Raw genomic sequence first — 23,606 nt, 5'->3', positions numbered from 1 at the left:
AAAGACTCATAAGATTCTAAAGCACCAGGAATGGTCACAGTCAGGCACCCAACAATTCTCAACAGACGAGGCCTTATGCATGAAATACCACGTATCAATCACAGCACCACAGACTCACAAAGATTGAAAGATGGATCCCGAGACATCAGGCCTTACTCACCTCTTGGCACATCCATCCAGTATTTATTTTACACTTGTGATATCTTGATCAATTTAATCCTGTCTCATCTCTACAGATTCACAAATACCTCCATGTGCTAAGACCCAGGGAGAAGAGGCAGATGATGAAACATGAGCCGTCTGAGCCCCTGTTGATAATGGCCCTTCCAGGATTTAGTTTAGGGAGAGCTCCAGATTGCAGAAGTCAGTGATCACAGGAGATAAAGTGGGGAAAGGTGAAAAAAGGCTGTGATGTGTACTTTTGTTTGGAGCAGACAGGGAATTACACAGATGAAAGGTGAGAGAACAATGAAACCATCAATTGTTGAGGAAATGACTCTGAAACCTCCAACAAAGTATTTTGATTTTCCTTTAAAATTAAATTCTTACATAGCCTTCATAGAATAATAAACTTACATTAATCCTGATTTTGCATTGAGTGCTAGTCCTTTCTGCATCACAAGAACATGGATTCTGAATGAGATCTGTGCACCTGAAACACAGAATTAAATTTTCAGGTAAGTAGACATTAAACCATGACTAGAAGAGAGTTTCACCATTTAAAATTTTCTTTTCTTGTTTGGGTAGAGCAGAGTCTATTTCTGGTTCCTTATCCTTGAAGGTGACTGGACTGAAAAAACTGATCAATTTTTGTTTTTTCCCATTTTCCCAAAGGCAATAGAAAGAAGAAACAGTTTTAGAAGATAAAAAGTGCATGTGGGGGTTATGTAAGACACGGAAGTCTGTCATGGCCACGTTGCATTGCAGTGAGGTGTACGCCTACAAGGTCAGCGGCACAACTAGAAAAATAAATCTGCAACCAATAGCATAGCGCCTCTGTGATATAGAGGGATCTAGATCTGTTCTTCTTTGCCAACTGTATCTCCTAAAAATAACCCCACTCTATATTCATACAAACTAATATTCTACACATGAGCCAGAGTGTTATTATGCAATTTCATAGAGTCATGAAATACCTTCCATATATATAGGGATGAACAAATCATTCTAATTAGGAACGTTTTATGTACTAAGTATGTGGTATTATCTCTCCACAGAGCAAATGATAGAATGTCTCATCAGCTTACCAGCTACTCCTATTACCATGAGCAGTTACATATACGTATATTAAAATCTAATTAATCCACATGTATTGAAAATTACTTTATGATAATGAACAGAAACAAAAAAGGGCAGAGATAATGTATCAGTACATTGTTTTAGCTAAAACTAGAAGCATCTGTCATCCTAACAGTACTTAGCTCTTGTTTTAAGAAAAAGCATAATTAAAACAATCTTTATCAACATTCCCTTGACATTACATTTTAAATATTATACCTTCATAGAGTTAATAATAGAAGAAATAAGAATAGCTACCTTTCATGCAGACAAGGATTTGAGAGGCAATCATTTGCATTCATTTCACAGTGTGTTCCGAAAAACTCACTCTTGCAGTGACAGGTATAATGATTGATACCATCAATACAAGCTCCATCGTGGAGACAGGGCTCTGATAGGCATTCGTCTATATTTACTTTACAATCAATACCTATGTTAGAACAGACAAGGCAAAACACGAGACCATTTAAATGCAAAACTCAAAGGTTTGTTCCTTATGGTAAACATCACCAAGAAATCCAGGCTTCCTCCTCATAATGATAATGACATCTTGTAGCAAAAGAAAACATTTTTCAAGGTTAAACAAGTTTAGGTCTGTGAACTCACAGACTACTAATTTAATAGGAATGAGAAAAACAAAGCACAAACTTAATCTATCCAGCAGATTTGTTTTTAAGTTGAGTTGTTTGTTGAGAACATTAGTGAAATAATGGATTATATCAAGTTGTCACTACGAATACTAATTCAGAATTTTTAAATAATCATTGAAAGTCAAACATTTCTTACCTACTGGAATTAGGAAAGACTTTGAAGTTTCCCAAATATGGTCATAGCGAATCTATTAATGGGCTGTCAGAGATTTCTAAATGTAATCTAAGTTTTTTCTAAATACCTGGAGTTTTCAAAGGTCAAGTTGTGAATATTTATTAAGAACCTACCACGCGCTACCTCTAAGCTCAACTAGGGGTACTAATTTTTTTTAAGTCCTGTTAACCCAGAAACATTATCAAGGAGACAAATATTTATAGACAGAAAAAATGTAGAGAGCAACATAAGCCTAATAAAAAGCAAGACTGTGTTTCAGGTTTCCCATGTTTAAAATATCGAGAAAAAGTGGAGAATTCTTATAAAATGGTTAGAGGAATCCTTTTGCCCATTGTGTCTATTTGCACTGTGTCCGTTTTCTTATCATAAAAACTACTCTTGTGATTGAGCATTTTACTGGTGTGCCCTTTCTGAAGGCTGTAACCATACTGTGTGAGTTAATGCTCATCAGACCTGCAGGGAGACACCATTAATCCCAACTCACCGGTGTGTAAGCAAGGTTCCGAGACTTTCAGCAATGCTTCTGGATCGCATAGGCCATAACGGCAGATTCAGGGTACATATCCTATTCCTCTGACTTAGTCTTCTCATCATTATTTTAAATTACCTATCCTGCAAATGCCATGATATGTGCGGAAGTTGCTATGCTGAGTAATACAGTAGATACCAATCAGAAAATTTGGCACTTGAAGCCAGCACACAATGTTTACTTGGGAATAAAGATGAGTAATAAGTTTATTACAATGAATAATAGTAATAATAATAGCTGAAGCATGGAGCCCTCACTATGTGCCAGATACATTAAATCTCAAAAGTTCATGATACAGAGTTTTATTTCCTACTCACACTAGGGTCCACTACAGATTCTCTTTAATTTGTCTTCATTTTCAGACACAGAGCATACTCTATCTGAGACACTGACATTAATGTTCAAGAGGAAAGAGGGACCTTTCCATCCTGTTTACATTAGCTTACTCATGTGACTTGGACAGGCCAATATCGTGTAGGTGACTGTTTTTTAATTTCTAGTTTATTTATTTCAAAGTATTAATTAAGGAGTACAAGTGCTTTTATTACATGGAGATACTATATAATGCTTAAATTGGGACTTTTTTGTGTGTCCATCACCAGAATAGTATTCCTTGTATTCAATAAATAACTTTTTAATTCCACAACCACCTGCCTGGCCACCCCCTTCTTGGTTTCTCAAGTCCTTTTTGTTGCTTTCTGCCCATATTTACACGTCTATTACCTACCACTTAGGAATGAAAACATATGGTGTTTGCTTTTACATTCCTGACACACTTCCCTTAGGATAATAATCTACAGGTCCCTTTGTATTGCTATGAATGACATTATTTCATTCTTATTTAAAGATGGAAAGTACTCCATGGTAATGCGTATATATTCCACATTTTCTTTATCCACTCACGAATGAAAGGCACGTGGATTAATTCCATATCTTTGAATTGTGCTGTAACGAACATTTGATTTCAAATGTCCTTTTGATAAGATGACTTCATTTCCTTTGGATAGATTCTCAGCAGTGGGACAGATGGATCCAATGGTAGGTCCATATTTATCACTTTAAGGGATCTTCATACTATTTTCCATAGAAATTGGACTAATTTTCAGTCCCATCAATGACATACAAGCATTTCTCTCTCTCTGAATCCATGCCAGTATTTTGGCTTTTAAATAATGGCATTCTTATAGGAATAAGGTGGTATCTCGTTGTAGTTTTAATTTGTATGACATGAGTAGTCATGTTTGGTTTTTTTTTTACATGTTTATTGGCTAATAATCTATCTTCTTATGACAAGATAGACTTTACCCATGTTTTGATGTTTTGTTTTTCCTTGCTGATTTGAATTCTTTATAGAATTCTGGATAGCGTCTCCTTGTCAGATGCATATTTTATAAATATTTTCTCACATTCTTTAGGTTGTCAATGTGCCCTGTTGGTTATTTACTGTACATCAGCTTTTTAATTTAATTAAGACCCATTTACTTATTTTTGTTTTTGCTGTATTTACCCTTGGCATCTTAGTCATAAATTCTTTACATAGGCCTATGTCTACAAGAGTCTTTACTACATTTGGGACTTTTATAAAAGTAGAGACATAGACCAATGGAACAAAATAGAGAACCAGAAATAAAACCATCTACCTATGACCAACTGATCTTCGACAAAGCAGACAACAAGATAAACTTGAAAAAGGATGCCCTTTTCAATAATGGTGCTGGGAAAATTAGATAGCTACATGCAGAAGAATGAAACAGGATCCCTGTCTCTTGCTGTATGCAAAAATTAAAATGGATTAAAGACTTAAATGGAAATAGTAAAACCATAAAAATTCTAGAAAATGTAGGTAACTCTTAAATCTTCAACATATATTTCACTGGCCAAACCAAGTCATGTCACCAAGTACAACATAAATGGAATGGTAAAGAATGTCCCTGTTCTAGGAAAGGGAATATATTTATGACAATAATAATATTTAGTAGAGGTACTAAATATCATCTCATTTGTAAATAAAAGTTATTTATTAGTACATCAGAGGTTTATTAAGATGATTGAAACAACTAACCTGGGCCTGGTGTAGGTTAATCCAATTACTATTATTTTCCCGATAAATACACAGCTATATTACATGATTTAGGTGTTTCCAGAGGCACCACTGTTACAATTAATAAGATGAGTGAAAAGTCTCCCTGTAGAACTATGTAGAATACTTGCAGAGTCAGTCCTGAAATTTTCAGTCAAAAAGAGATGGTCAATTTACCACAGAAGTGTGGGGATTGTGTGCAAATCAAGAGTCCAAATGATGTTGCTAACTTTTTTGATATTAGAGGAATTATTCATGGTGAATTTGTGCCAGGTGGACAAACGGTCAACCAAGTTTACTATTTGGAAATGCTGAAAGGCTGCATGAAAAAGTTAGATGAAAATAACCTGAATTTTTTGCCAACTTATGGTTCTTCCATCACAACAATGTACCAGTTCACCCAGCACTTAAGGAGATCTAGGAGATTCAGCCAGTAAACAAATAACTGTATTGGAATACCCTCCTTATTCATCTGATCTAGTCCCTCATGACATTTTTCTTTATCCAAAGATCAAGGTAATATTAAAAGAAAGATATTTGGGAGTGGCGCCTGTGGCTCAATGGGTAGGGCACTGGCCCCATATACCTAGGGGGGTGGGTTTTAACCCGGCCCCAGCCAAACTGCAACAAAAAATAGCCAGGGGTTGTGGTGGACATCTGTAGTCCCAGCTACTTGGGAGGCTGAGGCAAGAGAACAGCCTAAGCCCAGGAGCTGAAGGTTGCTATGAGCTGTGATGCTACAGCACTCTACTGAGGATGATAAAGTGAGACTCTGTTTCTAAAAAAAATAAAAAATAAAAAATATATATTTTGATGGCATTAAGTATATCAAAGATAATAATACAAGGACAGCTTGGATGATCGTTCCAGAAAAAGAGGTCCAAAATTATTTCCAAGGGTGAAATAGGCACCATATCAATGCATAGGTTCCCAAGGGGAGTTTTTCAAAGGTGACTATAGTGATATTCAGTACTGAGCTATGTAGCACTTTTCTTAGGATGAATGCATGAACTTCATTGTCAGATCTCATATAGGCATCATGGATCTAGAGCCTTTGGTCACCAAGGGAAGAATCCTTATACCAGATGACACAATGATAGTCTGTTTCTGAAATGTATTGTATTCTGGGCTCCTTGTGCCAAGGAACTAAGAGTCAAAAAAATGACATTCCTAGTATGCTATGTACTGAATGCTATGCCCCAAAATTCACATGTTGAAATCCTAATTCCCAAGATGACGGTATTAGGAAATGGGCCCTTTGGGTGGCTGATTAGGTTACAAAGGCAGAGCCCTCATGAATCAGATTAGTGCCTTTATAAAATAGGCCCACGGGATCCTTCCACCATGAATCCTTCTACCATGTGAGGAAACAATGATAAGGCACTATTTATGAGCTACAAGTAGCCGTCATCACACACAAAACCTTCTGCCACCTTTATCTTGGATATTCCATCCTTCAGACCTATAAGAAATAAGTTTCTGTTATTTATAAGCTAGCCAATCCCAGTCTATGGCATTTTGTTATAGAAGCTTAAATGGACTAAGATATAGGAGTAACTTATGTAGATGCTCAGTGAGAACAGGGTGCTACTATAAAGTAGGCACTGGGAGGGCTGGAAACAGGACATTAATATTGTTATTGGAATTTCTTTCTTCAGTAGGTCCTTGGTCTCTGGGCTTCAAAGAATGAATCCATGAACCACAGATCAGTGGTAAGATAAGATTTATTATAGAGAAAAGAACACAGAACAAGCACCAGAGCTCATTGCAGAGGGAAAGACCTAAGTTTGAAAATCTCCACCTGGATCCTTTGTCTAGCATTGGTTCTCAACCTTTCTAATGCCTCCTAATGCTGTGACCCTTTAATACACCTCCTCATGTTGTGGTGACCCCCAATCATAAAATTATTTTTGTTGCTACTTCATAACTGTAATTTTGCTACTGTTATGAATCATAATGTAAATATCTGATATGCAGGATGTATTTTCATTGTTACAAAGGGGTAGCGACCCACAGGTTGAGAACCGCTGGTCTACTGGTATATAGAGTCATATGGATTTTTTGTAGTTACATTTGCCTAGGATTTGGTAACAAATGAATAGATACAGTCCTTCCAGCTCGGGCAAGGTGAATGAGGACATTAATGAATGGATACGGTTCCTTCAGCTCAGGGCAAGGTGAATGACCCAGTCTCTTCATGAAATTGCCCAGGTCTAGGAAATGGGGGTCCATGTTCAGTCCTGAATGGGGGGACTCTGTATCACCCTTAGGCCTGTGAAATGCTCACAGGGGAGTAGCAGCCTGATGAGGGTTCTCTAGGTCCAAAGGTGGTTCTGGGGTTGGCACCAGCACAGGCTAAGGCTGTGCCGTGGTCTCTCTCAACTAACAAGGGACCCCATAGGCTTAAGTCCTGCACGCCTTCTCTGCCTCACTTGGTTGTCCAGCCTTGGCCTCCCACATCCTATTGTACCAACACCCTGGGGGAGCTGGCAGAAGGTGAGGCAGGTCCTCCTGGGCACCAGGGTGCCACCCATGCGGCATCGATATGACCTACTGGGACAAGTCTTGGTTATTCTATGCCCATAATTGCCAATAAATGCACAAATACAGAAGCCACAGCCTTACTTGGAGATCAGAACTCTCAAGTATAAGGTTCCAGGTTATCTCACACGGTAATCCACTAGACCAGCATACCTACCGGGCAAAAATGATGGTAATAAAAACTGCAGAGGAGAAGAAAACAAAATACTTTTTTGAAGTACCAAGACCAGCTTCTTTGACAGAAATTGTATTTCATCCTAGTAATCCTACTCTTGTACATTTACCCAGGGAAGGGACAAATAAAATTCTGGGATATCAGTTTCCAAATGACATATGCTTATTTCAGAGAGCAGGTAGGTCTGAGAAGCACAACGGGTACATTAGCATAGAGGTAAGCCATGTGCATCCAGGTCCCCATTCAGAACAGCACTCATCTCCACAAATGCTGAAGAAAGTGCCTTCCAACAACCCCCAGGAACTGAACTGCCCTGGGCTAACGGGGCTGCCTTGTCCAAGTTTAGGTACCTCCATAGTTTCTGTGAGTTGTATGAGGCTAACTCAACACATCTACCTCCACTTCAGAGTTCGGGGAGGCATCAACTGAGGCTTCTGTTATAACTAAATCTTAACACTTTCCTTTTCCTATCCTACTTTTCTTTTTTCCTTATAGGCATTGCTACTAAGAGCCCTCCCTCATCAGTCACCAGCATGTAAATCTCAGTCTTTTTCTTGGGAAGTCTGACTTATGAAAAATTATCCAGGAATAAAATTTTCCTTAGAAATTCATCTTGTTTATTTTTATTGTTTTTCTTTTCTTTATTTTTTAATTAAATCATAACTTTGTACATTGATGCATTTCTGGGGTTCAGAGTACTGCTTTGGTATAATTATTGGTCAGAAAATCAAAAGAAATTGAAAGTATAGAAAGTATAGTTATTAACGAAACATATATCATTAGAAAAAAAGATTGTTAGACTATAAATACTAGATATTAAGCCCTGGGTTAAATCATCATGGATTATGCATTTAATTAACAATCATTTTGCTAACATTCTCATTGTTTAGAAAGATTTTATGGGGATATTATGTCTATTTTCAAAAGCTCTCCAAGGAACTTTTCCTGATGCTTTATTTTTGTGTCTATAAATATCACAGGATTGGACAGAGGCTTTTAAAATTCATTACAGCCCTCCTTAGAGCTTCGGGCAAAGGACAAGTGTCAGTAAATATTTGATGATAAAAATGATGATGATTATAATGATGTTCATTTAGATCTTGTCTCCCCACATCTTTTCATACTTCTTTTATGAAAGGAATGAGGGCGCCTCTTCACTATTAGGCCATGATAAAATGAAGAATCCTCTCTCTTAGCCTTCATTACCACAGGAATATGGCCTGGCATTTGAGGGCTTCACAGTTCATTGGAAAAGTCATAAAAACAATTATTATGTCATTAAGAGGAACTTTTGAAGAAGAGATTCAAAATACCCTCTACAAAATTGCCAAGACAGGCAAGAACACTATTCTGATTCATGTGAGTTCCTTACTGTTTTTAGATCATAGTAAATGGGTGAGTCAAGAAAGGCATAGAAGGGAGGCATGTGTTTCATCAGGAAATCATCTCCAGAGCTTTGAAAAGTCAAAGTTGTTCAAGGTGAAGACACGCAGCATATATGTAAGTACAAAAGGGCATATGAGAACTGATTAAAAATGGAAGACTTCCGACAATGGACAGTATTAATAAGGGGGTTTACGGATGAGTCATATTCCAGTTCCAATATGGATAATCACTTATTACCTCAAGACCCTATGTTTTGACACAGATTAACATGTTTAAATATTGTTAGAACTTACGAACTTCACATATTCATGCATGGGCATGTGGTGATAATTTATCAACTCACATTAATACTAATAAATTCAGGGGAATTTATTTCAAAAAATTATTTGATCTCTTGTTTATATATTGTAGAAAATATCTTATTATTCAAAGTACTATTTAGTTAATAGATTCTGCTATGGTTCAAACAAACACTATGGGGTTCCATTAGTAAGAGGTACTGAAACTAGTCAAAGTCATAGAATCAAAGACTACAATGCTGGTGGCCAGAGGCCAGAGGGAGAAGGAATTGGAGAGTTCTTGCTTGATGGGAATAAAATTTCACTTAGGGAAGATGAATAAGTTCTAGACATCAGCCATATAACAGAGTGCCTGTAGTTACTGGTATGTGCACTTTAGAATATATTCTGAGGATAAATCTCATGTTAACTGTTCTTACAACAAAAATGTTGATAAATAACCCAGGAAAGAATCTGAGGAAACTTGGGTAGGTAATGGACATGTTTATATATTATCTTGACTATGGCAATGGTATCATGGATATATGCAAATGTCCAAATTCATTAAAATGTATATATTAAATGTGTAAAATTTTGTATATTATATTATTATATATCATAAATCTAAAAACAAACTGTAAATAATTATGTACAAAAAATACATTTATTCTCATAGAAATACTGTGAGAATTAAATAAGCCTGGCCAAAGTTACTGCATTGCAAGTACAGCAAAGGACAGATTTTGGAAACTATTATTCTAGGTTAGTGTAAAGAGTACTGCAAATAAATGTTCCTGGGTGCATCCTTGAGCCCTGACTATGAGATCTGCCACACTCTATCTTCCAACTCATAAGTATGAAAATTGAGATTATTAGAACTAATTTTCAGGGTAATTACCTATAAAGATAAATGCACACAACCCTTTGTTTCTGATCATTCCCACTTTATTCCTTCTACTTCAACACTGCAATCTTATTTCTTCCTATAAGCACATCATAGTCTTTACGTAGTAGATAAATTCCTCCAGGTAAACTACTCTGAATAGGATCTAAAACAAGTTTGCCATAAATAAGAATTTGGAAAGAAATAACAATTTCATAGAAAAAATAGATTTTAGGCTTCTTGTGTGTAAGTATGAAAGAATATTTAAACATGCTTAAAATGTGTACACAGGGGCGGCGCCTGTGGCTCAGTGAGTAGGGCGCCGGCCCCATATGCCGAGGGTGGCGGGTTCAAACCCAACCCCGGCCAAACTGCAACAAAAAAATAGCCAGGCGTTGTGGCGGGCGCCTGTAGTCCTAGCTGCTCGGGAGGCTGAGGCAAGAGAATCGCGTAAGCCCAAAAGTTAGAGGTTGCTGTGAGCCGTGTGACGCCACGGCACTCTACCCGAGGGCGGTACAGTGAGACTCTGTCTCTACAAAAAAATAAAACAAACAAATGTGTACACAGGACAATTTTGCTTCAAATAAACAAGGCCGATATTAAGTAGAATATACTAATATAACTAGTGTAAAAATACTGAAATACTTATGTAACTAACCACTGGGTATTTCTCTCCCATCTTGATGGCCCCAACCTCTCTACAGTGACTTCCAGACCTCTCCAGGATCTATTAACTAGGAGGTAAAACATGGTAGAAAACATTAGAGCACTCACGTCCCAAGCCTTTCATTACATGCTTAATTATACCTTTGAAGATAAATATAACCAATAAATGAAAATTGTTTCTCACACCAATGAGCCCACATTTACTTAACTTTTTAAAATTTAACAACCTCACTGGCTTGTAACCTTTGTATTTTACAACAATAAGACATGAATTAGTTTTAACCTTTCATTGCCATTGTTAGTTAAAATTCTACTTCCACAAAGGGGGAATGCACGTTAAATGCTTGAAATGTTTCCTTAATAATTTAAAAAACTGAGATTAAAACACCTAGATTGTGTGATTGGAACCTGATAAGTGGAGTCATTTTTACAGAATCTTGGAGATCTCAACAAAAAAATTTATGAAATTTTGCAATAGTTGTTTCTCACATCTTACAATTCTACCAAGAAACTAGAGATCAATGAAAAACTCAGTTAGTTTTTATTCCTCATTTGAATGGGCCCCAAACCAGGGTTTGATGAAATTTAAAGATTTTGTTTATTTCTTACCCTTGAGGTTAAGCACAGATACATTTTGACATAAACATTGATTTAAGTTCAGTGAGTCAATCGAACACATCTAAGAGAACCCCTTTGGGAAAACAAGGCAGACTCCCAGTCACTCAGCCCATGCTCTGAAACAAAACTCTCCAAGTAGAAAATAAAAGTTCCTTCTCAGAAATTAAAAAGGACCTGAAATGTATAAGATTTTGAAGACCCTATTCAAGGAGCACAACAAAGTGATTTAATCAACAATACCTTAAGAGTATACCTTGCTTTGATTAATTCATATTGTATCCTTGTATCAAAACATCCGTGTGCCCTATAAAGATATGCATGTACAACTATTATGTACCCATAATAATTAAAACTAAAAAAATTGCAAAGATACAGTAGTGTACTAGTAAATGTTTAATAGGCTTCTAGAAGAAAAAAATTAGGAAGCAAGGGCATATTTGTAATATTTTCTACTTTCCCTGGTGTAATCCTCTCATTTACTTCTATTTCATGGTACAAAATTTAGTCTACTAGTTCACAGGATTTATAAAGAATTAATATTCCACTCCCATGAGCTGCCACAGCTGGCTCCATCATGCCACTGGAAAGGTGTCTGCTCTCCTGGCTGTTAATTTGAGGTTGAACAGAGTATTAGTATAACAAGCATTAGGAAGGACAATTGAGGTGGCCAGTTGGTGGAAGAAGCTAGAATAATTGGAGAAAATGTGTGTTGTGTGTATATGTGTGTAGCACAGAAAACTCCTCAAAATATTATAGGATAATATTGCTGATAGATAACAAGCACAATGAGACTGAGAATTATAAGTAACTTAAAAAAAATTTTAAGTACTACGGCCATAATAAAAATCATTTTTATTAACACTCATTCATCCTTATGCGCTAGGTAAGCACTGTGAAAACAGCACAGCACCAGGCTTCAGTACAACTTGTATCCTCATTTTACAGATACAAAAAACGTAGCCAAGAACAATAGAGTGATCCCGCTAGTGTCTAATCTTGGAAAGACACCTCCCCAACTCTGAGGATGGCCAAAGGCAATGGTGAAAAACAATCATGAGGTGAAATCAACAGAAAAACTCTGGCAATATGAATAATCAGAGTAGATCAACTCCCCCAAGAATCAATGGGGCAGAAACAGCACAAGACCCCATGCACAAACAAATAGCTGAGATGTCAGAAATTGAATTCAGGATCTGGATAGCAAATAAGATCAAATTAGAATTCCAAAAGTTATCTCAAGAATTCAACGGCTTCAAAGACCAAACGACCAAAGATTTCGACACATTGAGACAAGAAGTTGCAGCCCTCAAAGATCTGAGAAACACAGTAGAATCCCTCAGTAACAGAATGGAGCAAGCAGAAGAAAGGATTTCTGACATTGAAGACCAAGCTTTCGAACGCTCCCAAACCCTCAAAGAAGAAGAGAAATGAAGAGCAAAAACAGACCACTCTCTCAGAGAGCTCTCGGATAATTTGAAGAAAACCAATATTCGTCTTATAGGGATCCCTGAAAGTGACGAAGTGGCTTCACAAGGCACAGAGTCTCTTCTCCATCAGATTATGAAGGAGAACTTTCCAGACATGCCAAGAGATTCCAAAACTCAGATAGCAGACAGTTTCAGAACTCCAGCAAAACTCAACCCAAATAAGACATCCCCCAGACACATCATAATCAATTTCACTAAAGTTAATATGAAGGAGAAAATTCTGAAAGCTGCCAGATGAAAGAAAACCATTACCTACAAGGGGAAGAATATCAGAATAACTGCAGATCTCTCTGCTGAAACCTTTCAAGCTAGAAGAGGATGGTCATTGACTTTTAATCTCCTAAAACAAAATAACTTTCAACCCTGGATCCTGTACCCAGCTAAACTGAGCTTCATTTATGACGGAGAAATTAAATACTTCAATGACATTCACATGTTGAAGAAATTTGCGATAACTAAACCAGCTCTCCAGGATATTCTCAGACATACCCTCCATAAAGACCAGTGTAATTCTCCACCACAAAAGTAAACTCACCCAGAAAATTTTGATCAAATTCCAACTTCCACAGTCGCAAAACAATTAAAAATGTCCACCGGACCCTCAAAAGGCTTATCAATATTCTCAATTAATGTGAAAGGTTTAAATTGTCCTCTAAAGAGGCACAGGTTGGCTAACTGGATTCAAAAACTCAAGCCAGATATCTGCTGCCTACAAGAATCGCATCTCACATTAAAAGACAAATATAGACTCAAGGTGAAGGGATGGTCATCTATATTCCAGGCAAATGGAAAGCAGAAAAAAGAAGGCGTTGCAATCAAGCTCGCAGACACAATAGGCTTTAAACCAACCAAAATAATTAAGGACAAGGATGGATACTTCATATTTGCTAAAGGTAATACTCAATATGATGAGATCTCTATTATTAATATTTATGCACCCAACCACAACGCACCTCAATTTATAAACTCTAACAGACATGAGCAACTCAATTTCCTCCACTTCCATAGTAGTTGGAGATTTTAACACCCCTTTAGAAGTGCTGGATAGATCCTCCAAAAAGAAGCTAAGCAAAGAAATTTTAGATTTAAACTCAACCATTCAACATCTGGACTTAACGGACATCTACAGAACATTTCATCCCAACAAAACTGAATACACATTCTTCTCATCAGCCCACGGAACATACTCCAAAATCAACCACATTCTAGGACACAAATCTAACCTCAGCAAATTTAAAAAAATAGAAATTATTCCTTGCATCTTCTCAGACCATCATGGAACAAAAGTTGAACTCAATAACAACAGGAACCTGCATACCCATACAAGAACATGGAAGCCAAACAACCTTATGCTGAAGGATAGATGGGTTATAGATGAGATTAAGAAGGAAATCACCAAATTTTTGGAACTAAACAACAATCAAGACACAAATTACCAGAACCTCTGGGATACTGCAAAGGCAGTCCTAAGAGGGAAAATTATAGCACTGCAAGCCTTCATCAAGAAAACGGAAAGAGAGGAAGTTAATAACTTAATAGGACATCTCAAGTAACTGGAAAAGGAAGAACACTCCAACCCCGAACCCAGCAGAAGAAAAGAAATAACCAAAATCAGAGCAGAGCTAAATGAAATTGAAAATAAAAGAATTATACAACAGATCAATAAATCCAAAAGCTGGTTTTTTGAAAAGATCAATAAAATAGATAAACCTTTGGCCAACCTAACCAGGAAAAAAAGACTAAAATCTCTAATTTCATCAATCAGAAATGGTAATGATGAAATAACAACAGACCCCTCAGAAATTCAAAAAATCCTTAATGAATACTACAAGAAACTCTACTCTCACAAATATGAAAATCAGAAAGAAATCGACCAATACCTGGAAGTACGCCACCTACCAAGACTTAGCCAGAACGAAGTGGAAATGTTGAACAGGCCTATATCAAGTTCTGAAATAGCAGCAACTATACAAAATCTCCCTAAAAAGAAAAGCCCAGGACCAGATGGCTTCACGCAGAATTCTACCAAACATTTAAAGAAGAACTAGTACCTATACTACTAAACCTCTTCCAAAATATAGAAAAAGAAGGAATATTACCCAACACATTCTACGAAGCAAACATCACCTTGATCCCCAAACCAGGGAAAGACCCAACAAGAAAAGAAAATTATAGACCAATATCACTAATGAATATAGATGCTAAAATACTCAATAAGATCCTAACAAACAGAATCCAACAACACATCAAAAAAATTATACACCATGACCAAGTGGGATTTATCCCAGGGTCTCAAGGCTGGTTCAATATACGTAAATCTATAAATGTAATTCAACACATAAACAAACTTAAAAATAGAGACCATATGATTCTTTCAATTGATGCAGAAAAAACCTTTGATAATATCCAGCATCCCTTCATGATCAGAGCACTTAAGAAAATTGGTATAGAAGGGACATTTCTTAAACTAACAGAGGCCATCTACAGCAAACCCACAGCCAATATCGTATTGAATGGAGTTAAATTGGAATCATTTCCACTTAGATCAGGAACCAGGCAAGGTTGCCCATTGTCTCCATTGCTCTTCAACATTGTAATGGAAGTTTTAGCCATTGCAATTAGGGAAGAAAAGGTAATCAAGGGTATCCACATAAGTTCAGAAGAGATCAAACTTTCACTCTTCCAGATGATATCATCGTTTATCTGGAAAACACTAGGGATTCTACTACAAAACTTTTAGAAGTGATCAAGGAATATAGCAATGTCTCAGGCTACAAAATCAACACCCATAAGTCTGTAGCCTTTATATATACCAACAATAACCAAGCTGAACAAACAGTCAAGGACTCTATTCCTTTCACAGTAGTGCCAAAGAAGATGAAATATTTGGGAGTATACCTAACAAAGGACGTGAAAGATCTCTACAAAGAGAACTATGAAACTCTAAGAAAAGAAATAGCCAAAGATGTTAACAGATGGAAAAAACATACCATGCTCATGGCTGGGAAGAATCAACATTGTTAAAATGTCCATACTGCCCAAAGCAATATATAATTTTAATGCAATTCCTATTGAAGTTCCATTGTCATACTTTAAAGATCTTGAAAAAATAATACTTCATTTTATATGGAATCAGAAAAAACCTCAAATAGGCAAAACGTTACTGATCAATAAAAACAAAGCAGGAGGAATCACGCTACCAGACCTGAGACTACTATAAATCCATAGTGATCAAAACAGCATGGTACTGGCACAAAAGCAGAGAAGTAGATGTCTGGAACAGAATAGAGAACTAAGAGATGGATCCAGCTACTTACTGTTATTTGACCTTTGACAAGCCAATTAAAAACATTCAGTGGGGAAAAGATTCCCTATTTAACAAATGGTGCTCGGCAAACTGGCGGGCAACCTGTAGATGAATGAAACTGGACCCACACCTTTTACCATTAACTAAGATAGACTCTCACTGGATAAAAGATTTAAACATAAGACATAAAACTATAAAAATACTTGAAGAAAGTGCAGGGAAAACTCTTGAAGGAATCGGCCTGGGTGAATATTTTATGAGGAGAACTCCCCAGGCAATTGAAGCAGTATCAAAAATACACTACTGGGACCTAATTAAACTAAAAAGCTTCTGCACAGCCAAGAACGTAGTGAGTAAAGCAAGCAGACAGCCCTCAGAATGGGAGAAAATATTTGCAGGTTGTACCTCTGATAAAGCTCTAATAACCAGAATCCATAGAGAACTCAAACGTATTAGCAAGAAAAGAACACATGATCCCATCTCAGGGTGGGCAAAGGACTTGAAGAGAAACTTCTCTAAAGAAGACCGACACAAGATCTACAAACACATGAAAAAAAGCTCATCATCCTTAATCATCAGAGAAATGCAAATCAAAACTACTCTGAGACATCACCTAACCCCAGTAAGAGTAGCCCACATAACAAAATCCCAAAACCAGAGATGTTGGCGTGGATGTGGAGGAAAGGGCACACTTCTACACTGCTGGTGGGAATGCCCACTAATACGTTCCTTCTGGAAGGATGTTTGGAGAACACTTAGAGACCTAAAAATAGACCTGCCATTCAATCCTATAATTCCTTTACTAGGTTTATACCCAGAAGACCAAAAGTCACAATATAACAAAGACATCTGTACCGGAATGCTTATTGCAGCCCAATTTATAATTGCTAAGTCATGGAAGAAGCCCAAGTGCCCATCGACCCATGAATGGACTAGCAAATTGTGGTACATGTATACCATGGAATATTATGCAGCCTTAAAGAAAGATGGAGACTTTACCTCTTCCATGTTTACATGGATGGAGCTGGAACATACTCTTCTTAGCAAAGTATCTCAGGAATGAAAGAAAAAGTATCCAATGTACTCAGCCCTACTATGAAGCTAAATTATAGCTTTCACATGGAGACTATAACCCAACTATAGCACAAGACTATGAGGAAAGGGCCAGGGAAGGGGAAGGGAGGGGGGAGGTTTCGGTGGAGGGAGGGTAATGGGTGTGGCCACATCTATGGTACATCTTAGAATGGGTACAGGCGATTTCACTAATGTACACAGCTATGATTTAACAATAAAAAAAAGAAAATAAGAAAAGATTATTTCAGAGATAACGATGTATATTTCACATTGTATCACATCATGAGTCAAATAATGTCTTTCTTTTGTGTTAATAAGATTGGCTTTGAGTTCAGATGTTAGTAGCCTAATTTATTCCCCAACTATCTCAAAAAAAAAAAAAAAAGAAACGTAGCCAAGGAGATAATATATAACCTCTTGAAGATCTGAGCTAAGATTCAAACCAAGGAGTCAAATATCAGAGTATTCACTAGTAAAGATTTGAATAATAGTGTGTATAATATAAGAAATTTAAATTTTATTTAAAAAAAAAAACATTAAAATTTAAAATTGTGCCAAGGCTAGAGACAATGAATGCAGTAAAGTGGAAGTTGTATCAATTTAGTTATAAATCAATAAGGCCTAAGTGAGGAGGATAATAATAGCCATATAGATAAGGGATACATAAAAACCATCTCCACTTCTTTTAGACTCATCACCAAATGCCTCTTTCTTGTTAATTTTTACTGTAAAACCATACAATTGTTAAAAGAAATTAGCTAAATACAAACAAAACATCTGTCTAATTCTACACTGCATATTTTTTATGCAACACATTTTTATGTTTTGAATTATCCACATTCTTTAATATATACATTGGCACTTTCATACTGAAAAAATCATTATCAAGACAAATTTAAGATGTTATGACGCTTTTCCACGTAGTGATAATGGTCATCAGTAATATCATTTTAATGATGGCAATATAGACAGTAGAACCTCTGTTTGCTGACCACCCAAGTGACTGTAACAACCTGGGCAATAGATGGAGGTGGTTGACATAAAGAACTAACCCCAATGTACCGATACATACATTTACTTTATTTCTTGTACACTTTTTTTTGAGAATATCACACAAAATCACACATAATGAAAACAGTCAAATCATACATATGATATATAAAACCAATCCATTTACTATTTTCTCGTGTTTTAATCATTCTTTCTGATAAAAGAGTCAATCTTGATTTGTTTCTTATTCTTATTACAAATGTAAGTGGAGAAAGCACTCTCCATGTTGGTTATTCCACTGAGCACACTTGGAATTCTTCCAGAAAAAATGACCGCAACTGCATTATCAGACGACTGACATCCTCTTCTTCTGGAGTCTCTGCAATTTCTGTATCATTCTTTCTTGCTCCTTCCACTTTGTCAGCTGCTTCATGGACTTTCTTGCTGGCCTGTACTTAGATGAGTATTTCTTGGAAAGTTGATTCTTCTTTACGGGTTGCCACCTCATTATCCATTGCAATAAAACCTTTGAAATCTACCCTTTCGAGTTCTGCCATGGAAAATGGACTGTCTGATGGGGTCAAATGTTGTGCTCTTGGGTTGTGACAAATCCAAAATTTCTCGAAACACTTTTGTATTGTTTTTGTCTGGACTTTATTCCAAGCAGATCCAGAGGACAGCATCCAGAGCATTAGCTGATGCAGTAGGTGAACCACATGCCTGTGTTTTAGTAATGACTCACTGTAAGCTGGGCTAGGTGATGCATTTGAAATATTTTGATGGTGCCTTGGTCAAGAAGTTGGTATTTTGAGGTAGTGTTTGGAGGTAGAAATTCCGGTGTCACATTTGTGAGATGATTCACTTCTATGTATCTGGGACAGCTGCCTACTGTCATTGGAACAGACCATTTATTCTTTATCATTTCTCCATAAAAAACCATTACCTGCTCCTTACATAGGGCACCAATCATCTATGCACATTCGTTTGATGTTGAAGTGACACATTGCCAATTTATCAACCACCAAGGGCTTTTGTTTCAGAACTATAAAACATTCTTGGAAAATTCTCTCACTCTTGTCTCCCTTTACAAAGAGGCTCCTGCCAGGCATCATGTTGAAAGAGTTCACACTCATCAATGTTAAAGGAACATCTTTGAGGCCTCTGGTGAAGTCTGGGAATTTCTGATGAACTCTTCCACAACTTCTACTGGAACGTCATTGGATTCACCACACAAGACGTTCTGGGAGACCTTTATGTTGCAGTTTAAATTTCTCCATCCAACCACCTGGTGCTTGGAAATCTGCACCCCAATTTTTGAGCAATTTCTTGGATCATTGGCCTGGAGATTTGGACAATAGCTGCCCCCATTTGTTTAAACCAGTTTTATGTGGCTTCATTGACTTCATCAAGGGAAGTTTTCCTCCTTTTCTACTATAGGTCTCTAATTCCCGTACCACCTCTCCCCAAGTACTCACGTTCACATTTTTGTTTTTGTTTTTTTTTTTTTTTAATTTTTTTATTAAATCATAAGTGTATACAATGATATGATTATGGGGCATCATACACTCACTTCATAAACCATTTGACACATTTTTATCCCAGTGGTTAACATAGCCTTTCCGGCGTTATCTCAGTTACTGTGCCAAAACATTTATATTCTACATTTACCAAGTTTCGCAAATACCCCTGTAAGATGCACCACAGGTGTGATCCCACCGATCCCCATCCCTCTACCCACCCCCCCTTCCCACTTCCCCCTATTGTTAAGTTGTAGCTGGGTTATAGCTTTCATGTGAGAGTCCCAAATTAGTTTCATAGTAGGGCTGTGTACATTGGGTACTTTTTCTTCCATTCTTGGGAGACTTTACTAAGAAGAATATGTTCCAGCTCCATCCATGTAAACATGAAAGAGGTAAAGTCTCCATCTTTCTTTAAGGCTGCATAGTATTCCATGGTATACATATACCACAATTTATTAATCCATTCGTGGATCGATGGGCACTTCGGCTTTTTCCATGACTTAGCAATTATGAATTGGGCTGCAATAAACATTCTGGTACAAATATCTTTGTTATGTTGTGATTTTTGGTCTTCTGGGTATATGCCCAGCAGAGGAATTACAGGATTGAATGGCAGATCTATTTTTAGATCTCTGAGTGTTCTCCATATATCCCTCCAAAAGGAATGTATTAATTTGCATTCCCACCAGCAGTGCAGAAGTGTTCCCTTTTCTCCGCATCCACGCCAACATCTCTGGTCTTGAGATTTTGTGATATAGGCTAGTCTCATTGGAGTTAGATGATATCTCAAAGTAGTTTTGATTTGCATTTCTCTGATGATTAAAGATGATGAGCATTTTTTCATATGTCTGAAGGCCGTGCGCCTGTCTTCTTCAGAGAAGTTTCTCTTCAAATCCCTTGCCCAGCCTGCGATGGGATCCCTTGTTTTTTTCTTGCTGATGCGTTTGAGTTCTCTGTGGATTCTGGTTATTAAACCTTTGTCAGAGTTATACCCTGCAAATATCTTCTCCCATTCTGAGGGCTGTCTGCTTGCTCTGCTTACTGTGTTCTTAGCTGTGCAGAAGCTTTTTAGTTTGATCAAGTCCCAGTAGTATATTTTTGAAGCTGCTTCAATTGCCCGGGGGGTTCTCCTCATGAAATACTCACCCAGACCAATTTCTTCAAGGGTTTTCCCTGCATTCTCCTCTAGTATTTTTATAGTTTCATGTCTTAAGTTTAAATCTTTAATCCAATGAGAGTCTATCTTAGTTAATGGTGAAAGGTGTGGGTCCAATTTCAGTCTTCTGCAGGTTGCCAGCCAGTTCACCCAGCACCATTTGTTAAATAGGGAATCTTTTCCCCACTGAATGTTTTGAATTGGCTTGTCAAAAATCAAATAGCGGTAAGTAGCTGGATTCATCTCTTGGTTCTCTATTCTATTCCAGATATCTACTTCTCTGTTTTTGTGCCAATACCATGCTGTTTTGATCACTATCGATTTGTAGTAAAGTCTGAGGTCTGGTAGTGTGATTCCTCCTGTTTTGTTTTTATTTCTGAGTAATGTCTTGGCTATTCGAGGTTTTTTCTGATTCCATATAAAACGAAGTAATGTTTTTTCAAGATCTTTAAAATATGACAGTGGAGCTTTAATAGGGAGTGTGTTGAAATTATATATTGCTTTGGGTAGTATGGACATTTTGATAATGTTGATTCTTCCTAGCCATGAGCATGGTATGTTTTTCCATTTGTTGATATTTTCAGCTATTTCTTTTCTTAGAGTTTCATAGTTCTCTTTATAGAGATCTTTCACGTCTTTTGTTAGGTAAATTCCCAAATATTTCATCTTCTTTGGCACTACTGTGAATGGGATAGAGTCCTTAACTGTTTTTTCAATTTGACTGTTGTTGGTGTATATAAAGGCTACCGATTTAAGAATGTTGATTTTGTAACCTGAGACTCTGCTGTATTCCTTGATCACTTCTAGGAGTTTTGTAGTAGAGTCCCTAGTGTTTTCCAGATACACAATCATATCATCTGCGAAGAGCGAGAGTTTGATCTCTTCTGACCCTATATGGATACCCTTGATCGCCTTTTCTTCCCTAATTGCGGTGGCTAAAACTTCCATTACAATGTTGAAAAGCAATGGAGACAATGGGCAGCCTTGTCTGGTTCCTGATCTGAGTGGAAATGATTCCAATTTAACTCCATTCAATATGATATTGGCTGTGGGTTTGCTGTAGATAGCCTCTATCAGTTTAAGAAAAGTCCCTTCTAGACCAATTTTCTTGAGTGTTCTGATCATGAAGGGATGCTGGATATTATCAAAAGCTTTTTCTGCATCAATTGAGAGAATCATATGGTCTTTGTTTTTTAATTTGTTTATGTGCTGAATTACATTTATAGATTTACGTATATTGAACCAGCCTTGAGACCCTGGGATAAAACCAACTTGGTCATGATGTATAATTTGTTTGATGTGTTGCTGGATTCTGTTTGTTAGGATCTTGTTGAATATTTTTGCATCTATATTCATTAGTGATATTGGTCTATAATTTTCTTTTCTTGTTGGGTCTTTTCCTGGTTTGGGGATCAGGGTGATATTTGCTTCATAGAACGTGTTGGGTAGTCTTCCTTCTTTTTCTACATTTTGGAACAGGTTGAGTAATATAGGTACTAATTCCTCTTTAAAGGTTTGGTAGAATTCTGACGTGAAACCATCTGGTCCCGGGCTTTTCTTTTTAGGGAGGTTTTGTATAGTTGATGCTATTTCTGAACTTGATATGGGTCTGTTCAACATTTCCACTTGATTCTGGTTAAGTCTTGGAAGGTGGCGTGCTTCCAAGTATCGGTCTATTTCCTTCAGATTTTCATATTTCTGAGAATAAAGTTTCTTGTAATATTCATTAAGGATTTTTTGGATTTCTGATGAGTCTGTGGTTATTTTGTCTTTGTTGTTTCTGATTGATGATATTAGAGATTTTACTCTTTTTTTCCTATTAGGTTGGCCAGAGGTTTATCTATTTTATTGACCTTTTCAAAAAACCAGCTTTTTGATTTATTGATCTGTTGTATTATTCTTTTGTTTTCAATTTCATTTAATTCTGCTCTAATTTTGGTTATTTCTTTTCTTCTACTGGGTTTGGGGTTGGAATGTTCTTCCTTTTCCAGTTGCGTGAGATGTCCCATTAAGTTGTTAACTTCCTCTCTTTCCGTTCTCTTGAGGAAGGCTTGCAGTGCTATAAATTTCCCTCTTAGAACTGCCTTTGCAGTGTCCCAGAGGTTCTGATAGCTTGTGTCTTCATTGTCATTTTGTTCCAAAAAATTGGTGATTTCTTTCTTAATCTCATCTCTGACCCAGCTATCATTCAGCATAAGGTTATTTAACTTCCATGTTTTTGTATGGGTATGCAGATTCCTGTTGTTACTCAATTCAAGTTTTATTCCATGATGGTCCGAGAAGATGCATGGAATAATTTCTATTCCTTTAAATTTACTGAGGTTAGACTTGTGACCTAAAATGTGATCAATTTTGGAGTAAGTTCCGTGGGCTGATGAGAAGTATGTGTATTCAGTTTTGTTGGGATGAAATGTTCTGTAGATGTCTGCTAAATCTAAATATTGGATGGTTAGGTTTAAATCTAAGATTTCTTTGCTCAGCTTCTTTCTGGAGGATCGATCCAACACTGCCAAGGGAGTGTTGAAATCTCCAACGATTATGGAGCTGGAGGAAATCAAGTTACTCATGTCTGTTAGAGTTTCTCTTATAAATTGAGGTGCATTCTGGTTGGGTGCATAGATATTAATAATTGAGATCTCGTCATATTGAGTATTACCCTTAACAAATATGAAGTGACCATTCTTGTCCTTCCTTACTTTTGATGGCTTAAAGCCTACTGTATCTGCAAATAAAATTGCAACACCTGCTTTTTTCTGATTACCATTTGCCTGAAATATGGATGACCATCCTTTCACCCTGAGTCTGTATTTGTC

General features: G+C 36.9%; 1 protein-coding gene across 1 annotated transcript in view; it reads right to left on the bottom strand.

Annotated features, from left to right (window-relative positions):
• EYS (eyes shut homolog) overlaps positions 1 to 23,606 on the bottom strand; it is a 1,685,250-nt gene that overhangs the window by 1,005,671 nt on the left and 655,973 nt on the right. The window contains 2 exon segments of the mRNA XM_053601630.1: positions 577 to 652; positions 1,537 to 1,708. Of these exon segments, the coding sequence (XP_053457605.1) occupies positions 577 to 652; positions 1,537 to 1,708 (248 nt within the window).

Source organism: Nycticebus coucang, chromosome 9 (assembly GCF_027406575.1).
Source record: "Nycticebus coucang isolate mNycCou1 chromosome 9, mNycCou1.pri, whole genome shotgun sequence".
NCBI lineage: Eukaryota > Metazoa > Chordata > Mammalia > Primates > Lorisidae > Nycticebus > Nycticebus coucang.
Note: the sequence above shows the minus strand (reverse complement) of the source record. Positions and strands in the feature narration are given on the sequence as shown.